At 41.1% G+C, this 21038-nt stretch overlaps 1 protein-coding gene across 1 annotated transcript in view; it reads left to right on the forward strand.

Annotated features, from left to right (window-relative positions):
* LOC145407262 (tetratricopeptide repeat protein 1-like) overlaps positions 1–21038 on the forward strand; it is an 83860-nt gene that overhangs the window by 38217 nt on the left and 24605 nt on the right. The window contains exon 6 of the mRNA XM_080278298.1: positions 2679–2733. Coding sequence (XP_080134424.1) covers positions 2679–2733 — 55 coding nt within the window. The remainder of the gene's footprint in view (positions 1–2678; positions 2734–21038) is intronic.

Consider the following 21038-nt stretch of genomic DNA (forward strand, 5'->3'; position numbering starts at 1 on the left):
GGAGTGAAAGATAAAAATGGTAGATTACTAGTGGAGAAGGGAGAAAAAAAGTGAGCAGATGGAGAGAACACTTAAAGGAATTGTTGAACATAGAGAACGGAAGTAATGCGAGTATAAGTGGCTGGGGAATGGCTGGGAGAAGAAGGGAGGTGAGAAGACAGGAAGGAATCAGTAGGATAGAAGTTGTGGAAGCAGTGAAGAAAGTCAAATTGGAGAAAGCCCCAGGAATTGATGGAGTGTGTGGTGAAATGCTGAAGCATGGGGGAGAGACGATAGTAGAATGGATGTGGAAGATGTGCAGATTGGCCTGGGAGGAAGGTAGAGTCCCGGAGGATTGGAAGTCAGGTATAATTATTCCCTTGTACAAAGGAAAATGGGAAAAAGAAGTGTGTGGTAATCATAGGGGCATTTGTCTTCTTAGTGTAATAGGGAAAGTGTATGGTAGGATACTTATTGACAGAGTTAGGGAAATAACAGAGGAATTAGTTGGAGAAGAACATGGAGGTTTTAGGAAGGGAAGAGGTTGTGTAGATAAGATATTCATTCTTAGATCTTTAGTGGAAAAGTTTCTAGAGAAGGGAAAGAAGTTGTATGCGGCCTTCATGGATTTGGAGAAAGCATATGACAGGGTGGATAGACAAGGACTGTGGAAAGTATTAAGAACATATGGAGTAGATGGGAAGTTTTTGAATGCTGTGAAGTGTATGTATGAGGGTGCTAAGGCTGCAGTGTATGTGGATGGTGAACTGAGTGAATTTTTCTCTTTGAAGGTTGGGTTGAAACAGGGATGTGTCATGTCTCCATGGTTGTTCAATCTGTACATGGATGGGGTAATAAAAGAGATACAAGGTAGGGTAGTGGATGTTGGAGTCACCCTAGTGAGAGGGTAGTGTTTGGAAACTCCCCGCACTGTTGTTTGCAGATGATACTGTGTTGTTAAGTGAAGACGAAGGGGAGCTGCAAGGCTCGATGGATGAGTTTGGGAGAGTGTGTAAGAAACGGAATCTAAAGTTGAATGTAGGGAAGAGTAAAGTGATGGTCTTTGAGAGAGGTGAAGTCAGTGAATGTACAGGGAGGTTGGATGGTAAGGAAATGGAAAATGTGAGTACGTTTAAGTACTTGGGTAGTGTGATGAGTAAGGATGGAAGTTTGGAGGGTGAAGTGCTTGAAAGGGTACAACAAGGAAGAAAGGTTGCTGGTTCATTGAAAGCAGTGATAAGAAACAGGGAAGTGAGCATGGAAGTGAAAAAGTTACTACATGACAGTATTGTTACACCAACTCTGACATATGGAAGTGAAGCTTGGACGTTGTTGGAAGGACACAAGTCAAGAGTGAGAGTGGTGGAAATGAGTTTTTTAAGAGGAGCCTGTGGAGTCACATGGAGAGACAGGCTGACAAATGAGGATATAAAGGAATGTTGTGGTGTGGATGTGGATGTAATCGGAAGTGTTAGGAGGAACACGCTGAGGTGGTTTGGCCATGTGTAGAGGATGGAGAGTGAGAGACTGACAAGGAGAGTGTATGTGAGTGAGGTGGAGGGGGGGGAGAGGGAAGGAGAGGCTGAGGATGAGATGGAGGGATGGAGTGGAGAGGTATATGAGAGAGGGGGGTGTGAGTTGAGAGCAGGGCAGTGAAATGGCGGGGGACCAGGTGACGTGGAGGCGAATTGTTTGTGGCCACCCCAAATGGGATTAAGGCATCTGGCAATAGATAGATAGATAGTCTGTCCATACAAGGGTTTATCCAGCTACTCCACCTAGATGTATGGGCAAATTCTGGTGAAACTTTGCAGGAACTCATCCTAGCACCCCAGATTTTGTATAATCATTTTTGGTAAAAAAAATCCAAATAATATGTTATTTGCAAAATTATTATAGTTATTGTCTTGTCAGTGTGGCACATTGAACAGCTGGGTGATCGTTTGCTCTTCACATGATATCTGGTTTAGGCTGTACTTTTTAAGAGGAATGTCATGATGGGTAGCATGGGGAACTAATTACAGCATGCTTTCATACAGTTGCTAATGTTACGTAACCATTCTCAGCTCCACTGATGTGAATTATGGTTGTATACAAACTAACATTGATGTAGATGAAGGAGTATATGCCATTCAGCACTTTTGTTCAGCATCTCTACTGCCATTTGTAATTGACATTGTATCATTGCCATTTGACCATTGTCCACCATCAGCATTGTGTTGTGTTAATGAAATAACATTTAGGGTTGATGCAGTGGTATTGCCAGAAGTGCTGTGTTGGTGGTATAGTTAGAAAAATTACTACAGTACCTTCGTAAGGTTTGTTGTATACTTTGCAGAAAAGTTGGAACAGTCCAAGACATGCATTAAGCCAGTTAAGACTTTAGTTATGCTTTGTTAGTTTCTAATACTAGCCAGCAAAACTCCAGGAAAGTGTTTGATTTCCTAATTGCACCCATTAGAAAAGCAGTAAAGAAGATGATAACAAAATTCAAATCAAGAAACTTCCTTGCTGTGGTTGGGATCAGACACATGACCACATAGTCCCAGCCCATTTACCTACCTACTCTCTAACCCTCTCCCCCTTATTTATTTATTTATTTATTTATTTGTATCTATTACACTGTAGGATTCTGTATAGTCTAGCAGTCTTTATGTAAAATATTGTTGATGAATCTACGTTTTATTTTTTTCTTGCAGAGGTTGCCACCCATGATTGAAGAACGAAATGAGAAGCTGAAGGCAGAGATGATGGGTGAGTACAGTAGCTATAAAAAAACTTTACATGGTGTTAGGGGTGTATGAAGATACTTCAGCAGTTGAATAAAATTATATGAAATAATAGCAATAAAAATAAAAATCCTGGATCCAAGTGTTTAAGGATAATTACAGTCACACCTTGGTATATGGTGGGGTTACATTAGATGAAAACTCATTGCATAACAATTTTTCATATACAACAGTCAGTAAAACATGGGTTTATTGGGGATAGGGAGGAGGCCAAAGGCCACTTAACCTAAAATCTAAAAAGAGCACATCCTTTTAGGCTTGCCCTCAGCAACCTCAGTAGCACCAAACTTTCCATTAGAGATAGTATCCTTGCCAGACATGATTTCAAAGTCATGGTTTTCAGTATTTCACACAAAAAGTTCAATACAGTGTTGCATACTGCACTGTTCATTGCACACTTGCAGTGTTATATGGTGATAGCAGTGATGTTTCAGTGGCCTTGCACACACGAAACTGAACAAATGGGAGATGATCACAGCAAATGTAAACACGGGGTGGCCGTCTTGTTTCAAATGTCAGACTGTCAGCTTCCGTGGGAGGTACCTTGTATGCACAGGGTCGTTGTACGCAGCCACCATAATTATCATACAGTCAAGTCGCCTAAGGTGCAGGTTAATTGGTTCTGGACCGCGCCCGTGTCATAGAAAACCGTGTCTATAACTAAACCTACGGGAAAATGCAATGTGGTTCTGGATGTTCACCCAAAGTCCTCCTTTTCACCCCACTTTTCTCCATTTTTCCCCACTGTACACATGCACACAATCAAGCAATCAGTCAGTGCATGTATTACACAGAAATTCAACACTAACCAATAAATAATAAAGTGCACAATATGTAACAATAGGCACAAAAAACGGGAGAGATCAGATAACAAGCGGTCTGCCTACACACTGAGCGGGTCTTGAACGGCGGCCGCCAGAGGAATTTGCCTGCGTGTTTCAAACCTTGCCTCACCCGCGCCATAGGTATAGTTTATACTTTTTTTTTTTTTTTTTTTTTTTTTTTTTCTTTTTTTTTGCCATGTCATAGAAAACCGTGCCATAGAAGCATGCACCATAGATGACTTGACTGTATTAGTGAATTTCGCCAGTGTTATCGGGAAACAGGGTATAAGTTTTTGTTCATTATTCTATCAGTTTATTGCATACCGTAAAACACCATAACTTCGGACTGCGCCCAAATTTCGGACATTTTGCAAAAAAATATAATAATTCAAGTTTATTGGAAGAGAGTGCGATATTTGCAAAAAATAATGATATGGGTAGGTAGAGTAATCTTCAAAGATTATTCTGTATTAATCCTATTAAACTAGCTTGAATATGTGTGGGTGAAAAATATTTATGAATCAAATGGAAAAAGAATCAGCATTTTTTAACCCTGCAAAACTTTGTTCCTTCAGAACAAACAGTTTCAATTGTAAGAACGTGATTAGTTTTCAATTGTTAGAACGTGATTAGTATGATTATATGTAGAAAAGTGTTGTAAGTACTGGGTGGTAAACTGTTTTAGAATATGTACAAACATAATCTTGCTATGACTGTTTTAATGAACATTTCTTTATTTTACAGAATAAATTCCTGTCTTCGGATAGACAAATTACTGGAAAAATACAGACTATAGGTGTTTGGGTGCATGTATATGTGTGTGTGTTTTACAAGCACAGGGCTATTAGGAAAATGTGTGTGTGTGTGTGTGTTTGTGTGTGTGTGTGTGTGTGTGTGTGTGTGTGTGTGTGTGTGTGTTGTTTTACAAGCACAGGCCTCTTAGGGGAGTGTGTATTTACCTATTTGTAGTATACAGGAATTGAGCGATGCTCGTGTTGTCCTGTCTCCATATCCACATTTATCTAGTTTACTTTTACCCACATGAATGTTTTTCTCCTGCACCACCTTTTTGTCTAAGTCATTCCAAATACTTATGTATTTACCCAATATACCTAATTGAGATACACACGAAATATGCTATGCTCGTGGGTTCCCATCGCTGTTTCTCAGTAAGTCAGATTTAACTTTAAACTCATTTAAGTTTTTAGACTGGATGATCTCTTTGTCCAGGCTATTCCATAAATCTATACTTCTGTAAGGAAAGCTATATTTCTTGATATCCTTCAAGCAGCTTGACTTTTTCAATTTCATTCCGTGTCCTCTTGTTGCTCTCTTATCCCATAAAAACAGATCTTCTCGGTCAATTTTATCTACTCCCACCATGGTCCTGAACACTGCAATCATGTCTCCCCTCTTTTTCCTTTCCTCTAAGGAAGGCAAATCCAGCTTCTCCAGCCTCTCTCTTTATGACAGATCTGCCAGACTGGGGACCATTTTGGTTGCTGTTCTTTGTATTCTCTCAATCTTGTTTATATCTTTCTTTTTGTGTGGGGACCACACTACTGCTGCATATTCTAACCTGGGGCGGATCATGGCCACTATCAATATTTCCATCATCTCCTCATCCATATACTGTAATGAAATGCTACTCTTATGTTAGTCAGGAGTTTATAAGTCTCTCTAACTATCTTATTAATGTGCTTTTCAGGTGGCAAACTATCTTGGACCAGCGCTCCTAAGTCTTTCTCTTCTCTCATTTTAGTGATTAATTCATTACCCCAAAAATAATTCATTGATGGCCTCCTGGTACTTTTACCCATTTCCAATATTTTACATTTCTTCACATTAAATTTCATTTCCCACTTCTGGCTCCATTCATGTATCCTATCCAGATCCTCCTGCAGCATTTGACAATCCTCCTCAGCCTCTATCTTCCTCAAGATCTTTACATCATCAGCAAACAGACTTGCATAACTGTTCACTCTATCTACCATATCATTTACGTAAATCAGGAACATTACTGGCGCCAACACCGAGCCTTGGGGGACTCCACTTGTTACTTCCCTCCATCCAGACATCCTATCCTTTATAACTGTCCTCATTTGTCTGTCTCTCAAAAAGTCTGTCATCCATTCCAGGAGTTTCCCCTTCAGTCCTCCTATATATTCTAGTTTCCACATTAGTCTCTTATGAGGTACCTTGTCAAAGGCCTTCTCTAAGTCTAAATACACACAATCCACCCAACCATCTCTCACCTGTACCACTTCAATCGCTCTTGAGTAAAAGCTCAACAAGTTAGAAACACATGACCTTCCACTTCTGAATCCAAACTGACATTCAGCCAAAATATTCGTCTCTTCTAGACATATTATCCATCTGTCTTTCAGGATTCTCTCGCACAATTTTGCGACCATGCTGGTTAGAGACACTGGTCTATAATTCAGGGGTTCTTCCCTGTTTCCTCCCTTATAAATTGGTACCACATTTGCCCTCTTCCATTCTTGTGGCACTTTCCCCTCTTCCAGAGAACACATGATTAAACTGTGAATTTTATCTGCCAGTTGTTCTCTGCATTCCTTCAGTACCCAATTAGAAATTCCATCAGGTCCTGGGGCTTTCCTTACATCTTGAGTTTCCAATAATTTGTAGACTTCCTGTACCTCCACTTTTATATCTTTTATCACCAGTACATTTCTAGTCACTCCCTCCCCTTCCACAAACTCTTTTTCATTAGTGAAAACTGATTGGAAACATTTGTTCATTATTTCAGCTTGCATTGCTGCATCTTTATAGACCTCTCCTTCTACTTTCAATTTAGTGATTCCTTCCCTTTGTTTCAATTTGCCATTAACAAATCTGTAGACAAGGATTGTGGAAAGTGTTAACAATATATTGAGTAGATGGGAAGTTATTGAATGCTGTGAAGAGTATGTACGATGATGCGAAGGCTGCAGTGCGTGTGGATGGTGAACTAAGTGAATTTTTCTCTTTGAAAGTTGGTTTCAAACAGGGTTGTGTCATGTCTCCATGGTTGTTCAATCTGTACATGGATGGGGTAATAAAAGAGGTACAAGGCAGGGTAGTGGATGGAGTGGCCCTGGTGAGAGAGGATAGTGTTTGGAAACTCCCTGTACTGTTGTTTGCAGATGATACTGTGTTGTTGAGTGAAGACGAAGGGGAGCTGCAAGGCTTGGTGGATGAGTTTGAGAGAGTGTGTAAGAAACGGAATCTAAAGGTGAATGTAGGGAAGAGTAAAGTGATGGTCTTTGAGAGAGGTGAAGTTAGTGAATGTACAGCGAGGTTGGATGGTGAGGAATTGGAAAATGTGAGTATGTTTAAGTACTTGGGTAGTGTGATGAGTAAGGATGGAGGTTTGGAGGGTGAAGTGCTTGAAAGGGTACAGCAGGGAAGAAAGGTTGCTGGTTCTTTGAAAGCAGTGATAAGAAACAGGGAAGTGAGCATGGAAGTGAAAAAGTTACTACATGACAGTATTGTGATACCAACTCTAACGTACGGAAGTGAAGCTTGGACATTGTTGGAAGGACAGAAGTCAAGAGTGAGAGCAGTGGAATTGAGTTATTTAAGAGGAGCCTGTGGTTTCACGTGGAGAGACAGGCTGACGAATGAGGATATAAAGGAGCGTTGTGGTGTGGATGTGGATGTGATAGGAAGCGTTATGAGGAACACACTGAGGTGGTTTGGCCATGTGGAGAGGATGGAGGGTGAAAGACTGACGAAGAGAGTGTATGTGAGTGAGGTGGAGGGGGGAAGAGGGAGGGGGAGGCCGAGGATGAGATGGAGGGATGGGGTGGAGAGGTATATGAGAGAGGGGGGTGTGAGTTGGGAGCAGGGGAGTGAAATGGCGGGGGACAGGGCGACTTGGAAGCGATTTGTTTGTGGCCACCCCAAACGGGATTGAGGCGTCTGGCAATAGATAGATAGATAGAAATCTGTAGAACAGTTTGGGTTTATCCTTGCATTTGTCTATTATACTTTTTTCAAATTTACTTTCTTCTTCTCTTCGTATTCTTGTGTAATCATTTCCAGTTCTTTTATATTTTTCCTTTGTTCTGGTGTTGCCCCTCTTTCTCCAGTTGTTCCACGCCTTATCTCTTTCTTTTTTTGCTATCATACACCTTCTATTAAACCACTCCTTTTTCCTGTTTTCTTTCCCTCTTACCCTTGGTAAAAATTTTTCCACTCCCAAATTGTAGAGGTCTAGAAAGATATCCCACTTCCTTTGTATCTCTCTTGTTTCTCTGAATTTTCTCCAATCTGCATTTTCAAAAAAGTTTCTCAGTCCTGTGAAATTAGCTTTCCCAAAGTTGTATCTTCCCTGTCTATGAAGCTCGTCTCTTGGCTCGACGTTCCCTATTATCATCTGGAACTCAATGACCACTTGATCACTTTTTCCTATAGGACAGAAATATTTCAATGATTCTGTTACATCGGGTTCTTTGATAAACAGTAAATCTAACCTTGCTGGTGTGTCCTCACCTCAGAACCGCGTCTCTTCTCTGACCCATTGCGTCATCACATTATTCATTATTATATTTAATAACACACTGAGGTGGTTTGGCCATGTGGAGAGGATGGAGGGTGAAAGACTGACAAAGAGAGTGTATGTGAGTGAGGTGGAGGGTGGAAGAGGGAGGGGGAGACCGAGGATGAGATGGAGGGATGGGGTGGAGAGGTATATGAGAGAGGGGGGTGTGAGTGGGAGCAGGGCAGTGAAATGGCGGGGGACAGGGCGACTTGGAGGCGATTTGTTTGTGGCCACCCCAAACGGGATTGAGGCGTCAGGCAATAGATAGATAGATAGATAGATATTTAATAATATAGTGCCCCACGAGTCCTCGCTGCCTCCTGAGTCCCATTCCTCCCAGTTCACCTCTTTACAGTTAAAGTCACTCACCAAAATTATATTATTGCTTTTCTCACTTATTTTTTGTAAACAGCTAGCCATATCTGACAACATCTCATGGTATTCGTCATCATTCCATGCTCTTGTCTTAGGGGGAACATACACTACCGCTGTATCTCACTTGACTTTCTCTCCAGCTTCTAATTTCATATATATCACTTCAGCCCTGCCTTCTCCCATTTCCACGGTATCTACATTTGAGGCGTCTCGTGGACAAGGGGCGAATGCACCATTTTTTTTTTTTATAGTTATGAGTGTTTAAAGTTCAGGAATAGGTGGCAGACATAGAATATTATAGAATAGCATGTTATTATATATCATTAGAATCCTCTGGAAGAGGCAAATTTATACTACAGGAAAAAATGAAAAACACACACACACACACACACACACACACACACACACACACACACACACACACACACACACGGTAAAACACGCGATGGTGTTTTTTCACCATATAGTAATTATTGTTCAATCAACTTGAAATTCATTCCTGTATTAGATGTAAATGAAACTAAGATATTGTGAAATTTTCAGCCAAAAATTCCTATAATTAATATTTTTCCTATAATTATTAATTAAATAATTTCATCTCCTTATCGGCAAAAGGTTGTTTTATTGTGTGTATGATAACCATTATATTGTTAATGACTGACACAATGAGGTTATAATCCTCATCAACTATTTATAACTCCAACTGCACACCAAGATGAGGAGGGGGGAGGGCCTAATGGTTAGTAGTTGAGGACGTCATCGGAGTATAAACAAAGCCAGGCTTCACTCACGTGCTTGGCGGGATGACTAGCGGGGGTGCTAGCGCGCGTTTGATAGGCTGAGAGGCGGCCCTTTAACTCTGACAGAGGGAGCCGCTTGCCCATTGGCTGGGTGCGTGCCGACATTCGCCCCTACCGCTCTGAAATCACAGACCCTCCCCGCCCTCCTCCTCCCCTCCACGTGTGCAAAACAAGGGAGATTGAACCTAGAATTCTGAACCCACATGGGTCGGAATCGGAAAACGCTCTTCACCACGAGATTTTCAGTGCTTCCATCTATCGGAAAACATGCATAACTCATTTTTGATGGGGGTGGCACATTCGCCCCTTGTCCACGAGACTCCTCATTTATGTTGTTCTTCACTGCTATCATCACTCCTCCTCCCGTTTTTTCTTTTCTGTCTCTTCTCCACAGATTGTATTTGCCATCTCCCAAATGAACATCAATATCCTCTCTTAATTTGGTCTCTACTAAGCACATGACATCAGGTCCATATTCTCTCAAGAAATAATTAATTTCAAGCCTGGCCGATATTAAACCATCAATATTAGTGTATATCACCTTTAAATTTTTTTTCATGTTTTTTATACCCTCTTCTCTCCTTCTCTCCGTCAGTACCACTTCCTCAATTTCTAATCTTTCACAGCTATCCCCCTTAGTTTCCTTCACTTCTATTTCCTTATATACCACTTCCTTACTTTCATATCCAATACTCTCCAAAAAAAAGTATTACATTCTTCCTCTGTCCTCTTATCATTTTTTTCCTTTGTTTGATCCTTCAATGATTTTAAAACTCCTCTTTCTTCTTCATTTAAATCTTTTCTTATTATAATATTTTCCATTCCAGCCTTTTTGCTTAATTTCCAGGTCATTTTGAGTATATCATTTACTAAACTTTCTGATGTCAACTCGACTCTCATTGGTCTTGTTTCCCCTTTCCTATAAGGCCCTATCCTCCTTACTTCCTCAATGTCTTTTACCCACTTGTCTCCTTCGGGGTCATTTTGCCTAATATACCTCTCACCAGGTTCGTGTCTCTCTCGAGTCTCACAAAGCTAACCTTTTCTTCCTCCTCCCTGTTTGCAAATATTACCACGCATCCGTTCCTTTCTACAGTTTCTCTCACTATTTTCTCTTTTTTCTTCATTATTTTCACTACATTTTCTTCCATCTTTTTCTTGTTCATTTCCCTTTCTTCCTGGATGATTTCTCTTAAGCTGACCACTTCTTTCTGTTCTTCTTTTACGTGTCCCCACTTTGCCTTATGTTCTTCTAATACACTACTCACCTCCTCTGTTTTATTAGTACTCTCTTCTAGTTTCCTCCTCAATTCAGCATTTTCACACTTCAAATTTCTGATTTCTTCATTCGCCGTCTCATTGGACTGGATCAGACTCTGTATAGTAATTTCCCATATTCTCAGACACATCCTTTAACACTAAATTCTCCACTTTCTTTTCAAGTTCACTAAACCTCATTATCAATGTTTTAACCAGATCCATGATATTAGTCTATCTATCTATCTATCTATTGCCAGACGCCTCAATCCCGTTTGGGGTGGCCACAAACAAATCGCCTCCAAGTCGCCCTGTCCCCCGCCATTTCACTGCCCTGCTCCCAACTCACACCCCCCTCTCTCATATATTTCTCCACCCCATCCCTCCATCTCATCCTCGGCCTCCCCCTCCCTCTTCCCCCCTCCACCTCACTCACATACACTCTCTTCGTCAGTCTTTCACCCTCCATCCTCTCCACATGGCCAAACCACCTCAGTGTGTTCCTCATAACGCTTCCTATCACATCCACATCCACACCACAACGCTCCTTTATATCCTTATTCGTCAGCCTGTCTCTCCACATGACTCCACAGGCTCCTCTTAAATAACTCATTTCCACTGCTCTCACTCTTGACTTCTGTCCTTCCAACAATGTCCAAGCTTCACTTCCGTACGTTAGAGTTGGTATCACAATACTGTCATGTAGTAACTTTTTCACTTCCATGCTCACTTCCCTGTTTCTTATCACTGCTTTCAAAGAACCAGCAACCTTTCTTCCCTGCTGTACCCTTTCAAGCACTTCACCCTCCAAACCTCCATCCTTACTCATCACACTACCCAAGTACTTAAACGTACTCACATTTTCCAATTCCTCACCATCCAACCTCGCTGTACATTCACTAACTTCACCTCTCTCAAAGACCATCACTTTACTCTTCCCTACATTCACCTTTAGATTCCGTTTCTTACACACTCTCTCAAACTCATCCACCAAGCCTTGCAGCTCCCCTTCGTCTTCACTCAACAACACAGTATCATCTGCAAACAACAGTACAGGGAGTTTCCAAACACTATCCTCTCTCACCAGGGCCACTCCAACATCCACTACCCTACCTTGTACCTCTTTTATTACCCCATCCATGTACAGATTGAACAACCATGGAGACATGACAAAACCCTGTTTCAAACCAACTTTCAAAGAGAAAAATTCACTTAGTTCACCATCCACACGCACTGCAGCCTTCGCATCATCGTACATACTCTTCACAGCATTCAACAACTTCCCATCTACTCCATATATTCTTAACACTTTCCACAATCCTTGTCTATCCACCCTGTCATATGCTTTCTCCAAATCCATGAAAGCCGCATACAACTTCTATTTCTATCAAATCCTGGAAATTCGAGTCCCTCAGTGTTTACATTTTCGGCCATGTTGGATGTTGGTTACTGTAGCAAAAACAGCTGTTACCGAAAATACTACAAAACATTCATGTATATTCTTCCCAATAAATCTTTACATTTTTGGTAGTCTATATTAACTTACAATATTTTAAACTTAAAACAAAACCGTAAGAGACAGGATAAACATAATTCCTGGAAACTACTTAAGGTATGCAGCCTGGGCCTGGGAGCTGTTGGGAGACACATCCGTCCGTTGTGGCTGTCCTTGTGTGTGTGTGTGTGTGTGTGTGTGTGTGTGTGTGTGTGTGTATGTATTTACCTATTTGTAGTATACAGGAATTGAGCAATGCTCGTGTTGTCCTGTCTCCATATCCACATTTATCAAGTCTACCTTTACACACATGAATGTTTTTCTCATGCACCACCTCTTTGTCTAAGTCGTTCCAAATATTTAAGAATATACCTAATTGTGATATACACGGAATGTACTATGCTCGTGGGTTTCCGTCGCTGTTTCTCAATAAGTCGAATTTAACTTTAAACTCGTTTAAGTTTTTAGACTGACGATCTCTTTGTCCAGGCTATTCCATAAGTCTATAGTTCTGTAAGGAAAGCTATATTTCTTGATATCCTTCAAGCTGCTTGACTTTTTCAATTTCATTCCATGTCCTCTTGTTGCTCTCTTATCCCATACAAACAGATCTTCTTTGTCAATTTTATCTACTCCCACCATGATCCTGAACACCGCTATCATGTCTCCCCTCTTTCTCCTTTCCTCTAACGAAGGCAAATCCAGTTTTTCCATCCTCTCTCTGTATGACAGGTCTGTCAGACTGGGGACCATCTTGGTTGCTGTTCTTTGTATTCTCTCAATCTTGTTTATATCTTTCTTTTTGTGTGGGGACCACACTACCGCTGCATATTCTAACCTGGGGCGGATCATGGCCACTATCAATTTTTTCATCATTTCCTCATCCATATAATGAAATGCTACTCTTATGTTAGTCAAGAGCTTATAAGTCTCTCCAACTATCTTGTTAATGTGCTTTTCTGGTGACAAACTATCTTGGACCAGCACTCCCAAATCTTTCTCTTCTCTCCTTTTTGTGATTAATTCATTACCCAAAAAATAATTCAGTGATGGTCTTCTGGTACTTTTACCCATTTCCAATATTTTACATTTCTTTACATTAAATTTCATTTCCCACGTCCGGCTCCAATTGTGTATCCTATCCAAATCCTCCTGCAGTATTTTACAATCCTCCTCAGCCTCTATCTTCCTCAAGATCTTTACATCATCAGCAAACAGACTCGCATAACTGTTCACTCCATCTACCATATCATTTACGTAAATCAGGAACATTACTGGCGCCAACACTGAGCCTTGAGGGACTCCACTTGTTACTTCCCTCCATCCAGACATCTTTTCCTTTATTACTGTCCTCATTTGTCTCTCTCTCAAAAAGTCTCTCATCCATTCCAGAAGTTTCCCCTTTAGTCTTCCTATATATTCTAGTTTCCACATTAGTCTCTTATGAGGTACCTTGTCAAAGGCCTTCTCTAAGTCTAAGTACACACAATCCACCCAACCATCTCTCTCCTGTACCACATCAATCGCTCTTGAGTAAAAGCTCAACAAGTTTGAAACACATGACCTTCCACTTCTGAATCCAAACTGACATTCAGCCAAAATATTAATCTCTTCCAGATATTTTATCCATCTGTCTTTCAGGATTCTCACACAATTTTGCGACCATGCTGGTTAGAGACACTGGTCTATAATTCAGGGGTTCTTCCCTGTTTCCTCCCTTGTAAATTGGTACCACATTTGCCCTCTTCCATTCTTTTGGCACTTTCCCCTCTTCCAGTGAGCATACAATTAAGCTGTGAATTTTGTCCGCCAGTTGTTCTCTGCATTCCTTCAGTACCCAATTAGAAATCCATCGGGTCCTGGGGCTTTCCTTACATCTTGAGTTTCCAGTGATTTATACACTTCCTGCACCTCCACTTTTATATCTTTCATCACCGGAACATTTCTAATCACTCCCTCCCCTTCCACAAGCTCCTTTTCTTTAGTGAAAACTGACTGGAAACGTTTGTTCATTATTTCTGCTTGCATTGCCGCATACTTAAAGACCTCTCCATCTACTTTCAGCTTGGTGATTCCTTCCTTTTGTTTCAGTTTGCCATTAACAAATCTATACAACAGTTTGGGTTCATCCTTGCATTTGTCAATTATACCTTTTTCAAAATTCCTTTCTTCTTCCCTACGTATTCTTGTGTATTCGTTTCTTGTTCTTTTATATTCTTCCTTTGTTCTGTCGTTACCTCTCTTTCTCCAATTGTTCCACGCCTTATCTCTCTCTTTTTTGGCTCTCATACACCTTCTATTAAACCACTCCTTTTTCCTGTTTTCTTTCCCTCTTACTCTTGGTACAAATTTTTCCACTCCCAAATTATAGAGGTCTAGAAAGATATCCCACTTCCTCTGTATCTCTCTTGTTTCTCTGAATTTTCTCCAATCCGCATTTTCAAAAAAGTTTCTCAATCCTGTAAAATTTGCTTTGCCAAAGTTGTATCTTCCCTGTCTATGAAGCTCGTCTCTTGGCTCGACGTTTCCTATTAACATCTGGAACTCAATGACCACGTGATCACTTTTTCCCAAAGGACAGAGATATTCCAATGATTCTATTACATCGGGTTCTTTGGTGAACAGTAAATCTAACCTTGCTGGTGTGTCCTCACCTCGAAACCGTGTCTCTTCTTTGACCCACTGCGTCATCACATTATTCATTATTATATTTAATAACATAGTACCCCACGAATCCTCGCCGCCTCCCGAGTACCATTCCTCCCAGTTCACCTCTTTACAATTAAAGTCACCCACCAAAATTATATTATTGCTTTTCTCAATTATTTTTTGCAAGTAGCTAGCCATATCTGACAACATCTCATGGTATTCGTCATCCTTCCATGCTCTCGTCTTTGGGGGAACATACACTACCGCCATATCTCTCTTAACATTCTCTCCAGTTTCTAATTTCATATATATCACTTCAGCCCTGCCTTCTCCCATTTCCACAGTATCTACATTTATGTTGTTCTTCACTGCTATCATCACTCCTCCTCCCTTTTTTTCTTTTCTGTCTTTTCTCCACAGTTTGTATTTACCATCTCCCAAATGAACATCAATATCTTCTCTTAATTTGGTCTCTACAAAGCACATGACATCAGGTTCATGTTCTCTCAAGAAATCATTAATTTCGATCCTTGTCGATATGAAACCATCAACATTAGTATATATCACCTTCAAATTATTTTTGACATTATTAATACCCTCTTCTCTCCTACTCTCTGTCCGTACCACTTCCTCAACTTCTGATCTTTCACAACCATCCCCCCTAGTTTCCTTCACTTCTATTTCCTTAAATACCATTTCCTTACTTTCATATCCAATACTCTCCAAAAAAAAAAGTATTACGTTCTTCCTCTGTCCTCTTATCATTTTTTTCCTTTACTTCTTCCTTTAATGATTTTAAAACTTCTCTTTCTTCTTCATTCAGATCTTTTCTTATTATAATATTTTCCATCCCCGCCTCTTTGCTTAATTTCCAGGTCACTTTAAGTATCTCATTTATTACACTTTCTGATGTAAACTTGACTCTCATTGGTCTTGTTTCCCCTTTCTTATAAGGCCCTATCCTCCTTACTTCCTCAATTTCTTTTACCCACTTGTCTCCTTCGGGGTCAGTCTTGCCTAATATTCCTCTCACCATGTTCGTGTCTCTCTCGAGTCTTGCGAACCTAACCTTTTCTTCCTCTTCCCTGTTTCCAAATACTACCACACATCTGTTCCTTTCTACAGTTTCTCTCACTATTTTCTCTTTTTTCTTCAGTATTTTCACTACATTTTCTTCCATTTCTTTCTTGTTCATTTCCCTTTCTTCCTGGATGATCTCTCTTAAGCTGACCACTTCTTTCTGTTCTTCTTCTACGTGTGCCCACTTTGCCTTGTGTTCTTCTAGTACATTACTCACCTTCTCCGTTTTGTTAGTACTCTCTTCAAGTTTCCTCCTCAGTTCAACATTTTCCCTCTTCAAATTCTTAATCTCTTCATTGGCTGTTTCGTTGGACTTGATTAGACTCTGTATGGTGGTTTCCGTATTTCCTGACACCTCCTTTATCACTAGATTCTCTACTTTTTTTTCGAGTTCACTAATCCTCATAATTAATGTTTTCACCAGGTCCATGACATTAGTATTAGCATCAAATCCTTGAAATTCCATTCCCTCATTGTTTACATTTTCGGCCATCTTTAACGTACCGGTAAAGTACCTAAACAGCTGTTACCGAATAAGCCACAAACATTCATGTATACTATTGCCAACAGATCTTTACATTTTTGGTAGTCTACCAACTTTCATTATTTTAAATTTAAAGAAAGACCCTAGGAGACAGGACAGACAAAATTCCTGAAACTACTCAAGGTTAGGAGCGATGCCTGGGACGACCTCTCTCTCCGGCTGTTCGTGTGTGTGTGTGTGTGTGTAAGACCAAAGTGTGTAGCTCATTAATACATTCCATGGTGCCTTCATAACATGTGCCTGTGTGTGCGGATGTCTGTTGACTTGTGTGCTTGTTAGTGGTGTGTGGGTGTCATTAGAACCAGTCAGGAGTGTTTAACATTATATTATGTTATTTTAGTATGCATATGTTGAGTTAGTGAAGTAGCTACTTCATAATTAAGTGAAGTTTTGTTTAAGAATAAGAGGCGCCAGTTCCTCTTACAGTTTGGGGTATATGCAATGCATATTTATATATTTTTTCATTTGAAAAAGTTTTTGAATAGTTCTTAGTTATATTTATGGCCAGAATACCTCACTACAGTGTGATATGATGCAACTTAATGTGATCTCAATTTATGAGCCCAAAAAAGAAGATATTTTTGGATATTTCTCTCTATATATGTATAACTTGGGCCACGAGTGCCCAATATTTTTTTTTACATTTTTTAAAACCTTCTAAAGTGTCTGAGGTTTGGACAGTGTGTCCAGAGATAGGTGCTATTAACCATTCTCATGTTTAAAGGGCAAATACATGGATGTCTGAAGTTTGGAAGAGTTGTCCGAAATGGATTTGTTCCTAACTTCAGACACTTGGAAAAAAAAAAAACATGAGTTTAGCGTGGTGAATTTTTTTTATTATATGGATTCAGTAGGTACTGCCCCTGGCTACCACATGACACCAACAGGGATAAAATTGCACTATTTTACACAGAATTATTCATTAAAACACTTTAAAAATGTCCGAAGTTGGGTTTTTTTACGATACCAAACTGATGTACTGTATATTGAGACCGGACTGTACTGAAGTCACCCCTTCTGGTGGTTTAGTGGTTAGAATGCTAGTTTGAATGATGACCTTGTTTAGTTTTAATACCCAAGAGGTAACTAGAGGTCTTGAATCATATATGCCATCAAGGAAGTAGGTTGGTCATATATTCTTAGTTGCATTTCATCACTACATAGATATATAGTCGCTAAGTGTCATATCTGTTTACAGACAAGATCATCATCATCATCATCATCATCATCATCCAGACCTTCTTTCCCACCCTAGGGCAGGGTGAGGAGTAGCAATGTCCAGACAGCCCAAATTTGCCCAGTCCAATGGGCCATGCTTCCATTCACTCACCATTCAAGCCCCAGGAATCCTGGCTCCATCTGATATGCCAAAAACATTCACCACATTCTGTAGCTTCAAATCCGGACGCTGTCATGTTAAAAAGGGGTGTCAGTTCCCTGATCATGCACTTCTCACAGTATTCACCCAGCCAGCTCGATCTCTTGTCAGTCCCCTAGCCTCACCGACTTCCAAACCTCTTTTCCTCTCACGCTCATCCACCATATCATTTCACCTTCTCCTTGGCCTGCCTTGCCTCCTTCCTCCTTCAGATTCACTCAGATATACCTTTTTCACCACTCTATTGTTATCCATTCTCTCCACATGACCATACCATCTCAGTACCACTGTTTGATTCTGGTGTCCACAGATTTCCACACTCCACATCTTTCATGAATCACATTATTTCGTATCCTATCCACTCTCTTTACTCCACATACATTCCTCTGCAGTCCCATCTCCACTGCTCTCACTCTTGACTTTTCATTTTCGTGCCACATCATAGACTGCCCTGGTGAGAGAGGGTAGAGCATGGAAACTCTCTGTACTGTTGTTTGCAGATGATACTGTGTTGTTGAGTGAAGACGAAGGGGAGCTGCAAGGCATGGTGGATGAGTTTGGGAGAGTGTGTAAGAAACAGAATCTAACGATGAATGTAGGGAAGAGTAAAGTGATGGTCTTTGAGAGAGGTGAAGTCAGTGAATGTACAGGGAGGTTGGATGATGAGGAATTGGAAAATGTGAGTATGTAGTAGTAGTAGTAGTTGTTCCCTAGGCAGTCTGGCTGAACAGCCCTGAGCCCCCTAGAAAGGCCATGGCCGAGACCGGGCTTTTCCACAGAGCCCTCAAAGAGTGTATGTTGTGTTGTTGGCGTATGTGATTGTGTGCAATGCAGTCTTCCATAATGTGCTTAATAGTATGGGGTGCTGTGTTGCATCCTGGACAGGCATCAGCGACAGAGTCATCCATCCTCTTCTGGTAGCTTAAGAGGGCTGGATGGTGCCCACATCTTAGCCTGGCTAGGTGAACCCTGTCCTCACGAGGAAGATAGGATTCAGAAGGGTGGATGTCAGGAGGCCGTGCATGCAGCTGTGTGTTGTCTTTAAGTGACTGAATGGAGCGGAAAGTGATCTGAGTGTGGATATGCTTCTGGAAGCTGGTCGGAGGTGGGCAAGGGGGGAGAGATGACAGTATTTGTGTATGGTATCGTGTGCTGGGTGTTGTTTGGATGTTCTTTGGTGTGGGTGGATGTGCTGCCATGTACTGTAGTGGATGTTGTGGGTTTGTGGAGGCTGCAGCAAGAAACTGGGTGCCTCACATGTCTAGGTGATCCTTGACTTTGAGGACTTTGGTTTCTTGATGTAGGTGGTCTGTGGGTGTAGTATCTGTGCAGCCTGTGATTATTTTTAGGCCCTTGTTCTGTATGGTCTGTAGAGTGTTGTAGTATGTTTTGGTGAGGTTAGAAGCCCAGGCAGGGCTTGCATAATTCATCACTGAATGTATGTATTGTTTGTATACTGTGGTGGTGGTTTCTTTGTTGTGTCCGAATGTTGTATGGGCAAGTGACCTCAAGGCATTGAGTCTTGGTGTTATTTTATTTTTAATGTTTCTGATGTGTTGTTTAAATGACATTGATGTATTGTATGGTACACCAAGGATTTGGGGAGGGGGGGGGGGCAGGGAAATGTTGTTTATGGTGAGGTGTGGGATGTGCCTGTGTTCTGCTGTCCAGTTTGTGAGAAAAGTCACTGTAGATTTGGCTGGGGCTATTTTGAGCCTGTTTGTGGTGAACCATTCGTGTAGTGTGTTGAAGTAAGGTTGAATGATGTGTGCAGTTGTGTTTGCATTTTGGTGCGTACATGTAAGTGTTATATTATCTGCATAGGAAGCTATGTGTATCTGTGGTGTGTGGGGTGTGGGTAAGTCATGCATGTATAAGTTAAAGAGTGTAGGAGATAAAACAGATCCTTAGGGGACGCCGATTGTGAAGTTTCTGATGTTAGAAGACTGACCAGCAAATGTTACGTGTGCACATCTGCCTGCTAAGTAGTTTGCCAGCCATCTTTTTGTGTTATTGTGCATGTTTGTCTTGAGTATTTTGTTTGTGAGGTTGTGGCGGGGGATGGCATCAAAAGCTTTGCCAATGTCTTGTGTGATTAGGATTGTTCTGTGCGGTGGCCTAGCTGAATTCATGCCATCGAAAACTCTCTGTGTGTATGTTTAAGTACTTGGGTAGTGTGATGAGTAAGGATGGAAGTTTGAAGGGTGAAGAGCTTGAAAGGGTACAACAAGGAAGAAAGGTTGCTGGTTCCTTGAAAGCAGTGATAAGAAACAGGGAAGTGAGCATGGAAGTGAAAAAGTTACTACATGACAGCATTGTAATACCAACTCTAATATATGGAAGTGAAGCTTGGACGTTGTTGGAAGGACACAAGTCAAGAGTGAGAGCAGTGAAAATGAGTTATGTAAGAGTAGCCTGTGGAGTCACATGGAGAGACAGGCTGACAATAAGGATATAAGGGAGCGTTGTGGTGTGGATGTGGATATGATCGGAAGTGTTAGGAGGAACACACTGGGGTGGTCTGGCCATGTGGAGAGGATGGAGGGTGAGAGACTGATGAGGAGAGTGTATGTGAGTGAGGTGGAGGGGGGGAGAGGGAGGAGGAGGCCAAGGATGAGATGGAGGGATGGGGTGGAGAGGTATATGAGAGAGGGGGGTGCGAGTTGGGAGCAGGGCAGTGAAATGGCTGGGGACAGGGTGACGTGGAGGCGATTTGTTTGTGGTCACCCCATATGGGATTGAGGCGTCTGGCAATAGATAGATAGATAGATAGACCATAGACTTACATCCATATGTTAAAGTTAGCACTAACACTGCTTCATGTAAGCCTTGCACAGCTGCAGCACTCAAGTCTCTGTTTCTTATCAAGGCCTTCATTGCACCAGCTACTTTCCTTCCTTGTGTCTCTCTACTTTCCCCTTGTTTTGCACATTTTCCTCACATTTCTATCACTGTACCCAGGTATTTGAACTCTCACCAGTTCCAGTTTCTCTCTGTTCACTGTAACTTTGCACTAGGAGTCACCTTCTCTCACAGTAACCATTACTTTACTTTTTTCTACATTTACTCTCAAAGCACAACACTCACAGACATCAGCAAAACTCTGCACTAGTCTACCAAGTTCATGTCTGGTATTTGCACGTAGTACTGCATCATAAGCATACAACAAATTTGATCCTTCCATCCATCACCATTCATTACCATCGCCATTCCCCTCTCCATTACTCATGTTTTGACTTCTCTCATCACCCCATCCATATATATATTGAACAACCATGGGGACATCACACAACCTTGTCGCACTCCCACACATATCGTGAAC

This window comes from Coenobita brevimanus, chromosome 72 (assembly GCF_032717465.1).
Source record: "Coenobita brevimanus isolate Jiangsu-jjx chromosome 72, ASM3271746v2, whole genome shotgun sequence".
NCBI classification, from domain to species: domain Eukaryota; kingdom Metazoa; phylum Arthropoda; class Malacostraca; order Decapoda; family Coenobitidae; genus Coenobita; species Coenobita brevimanus.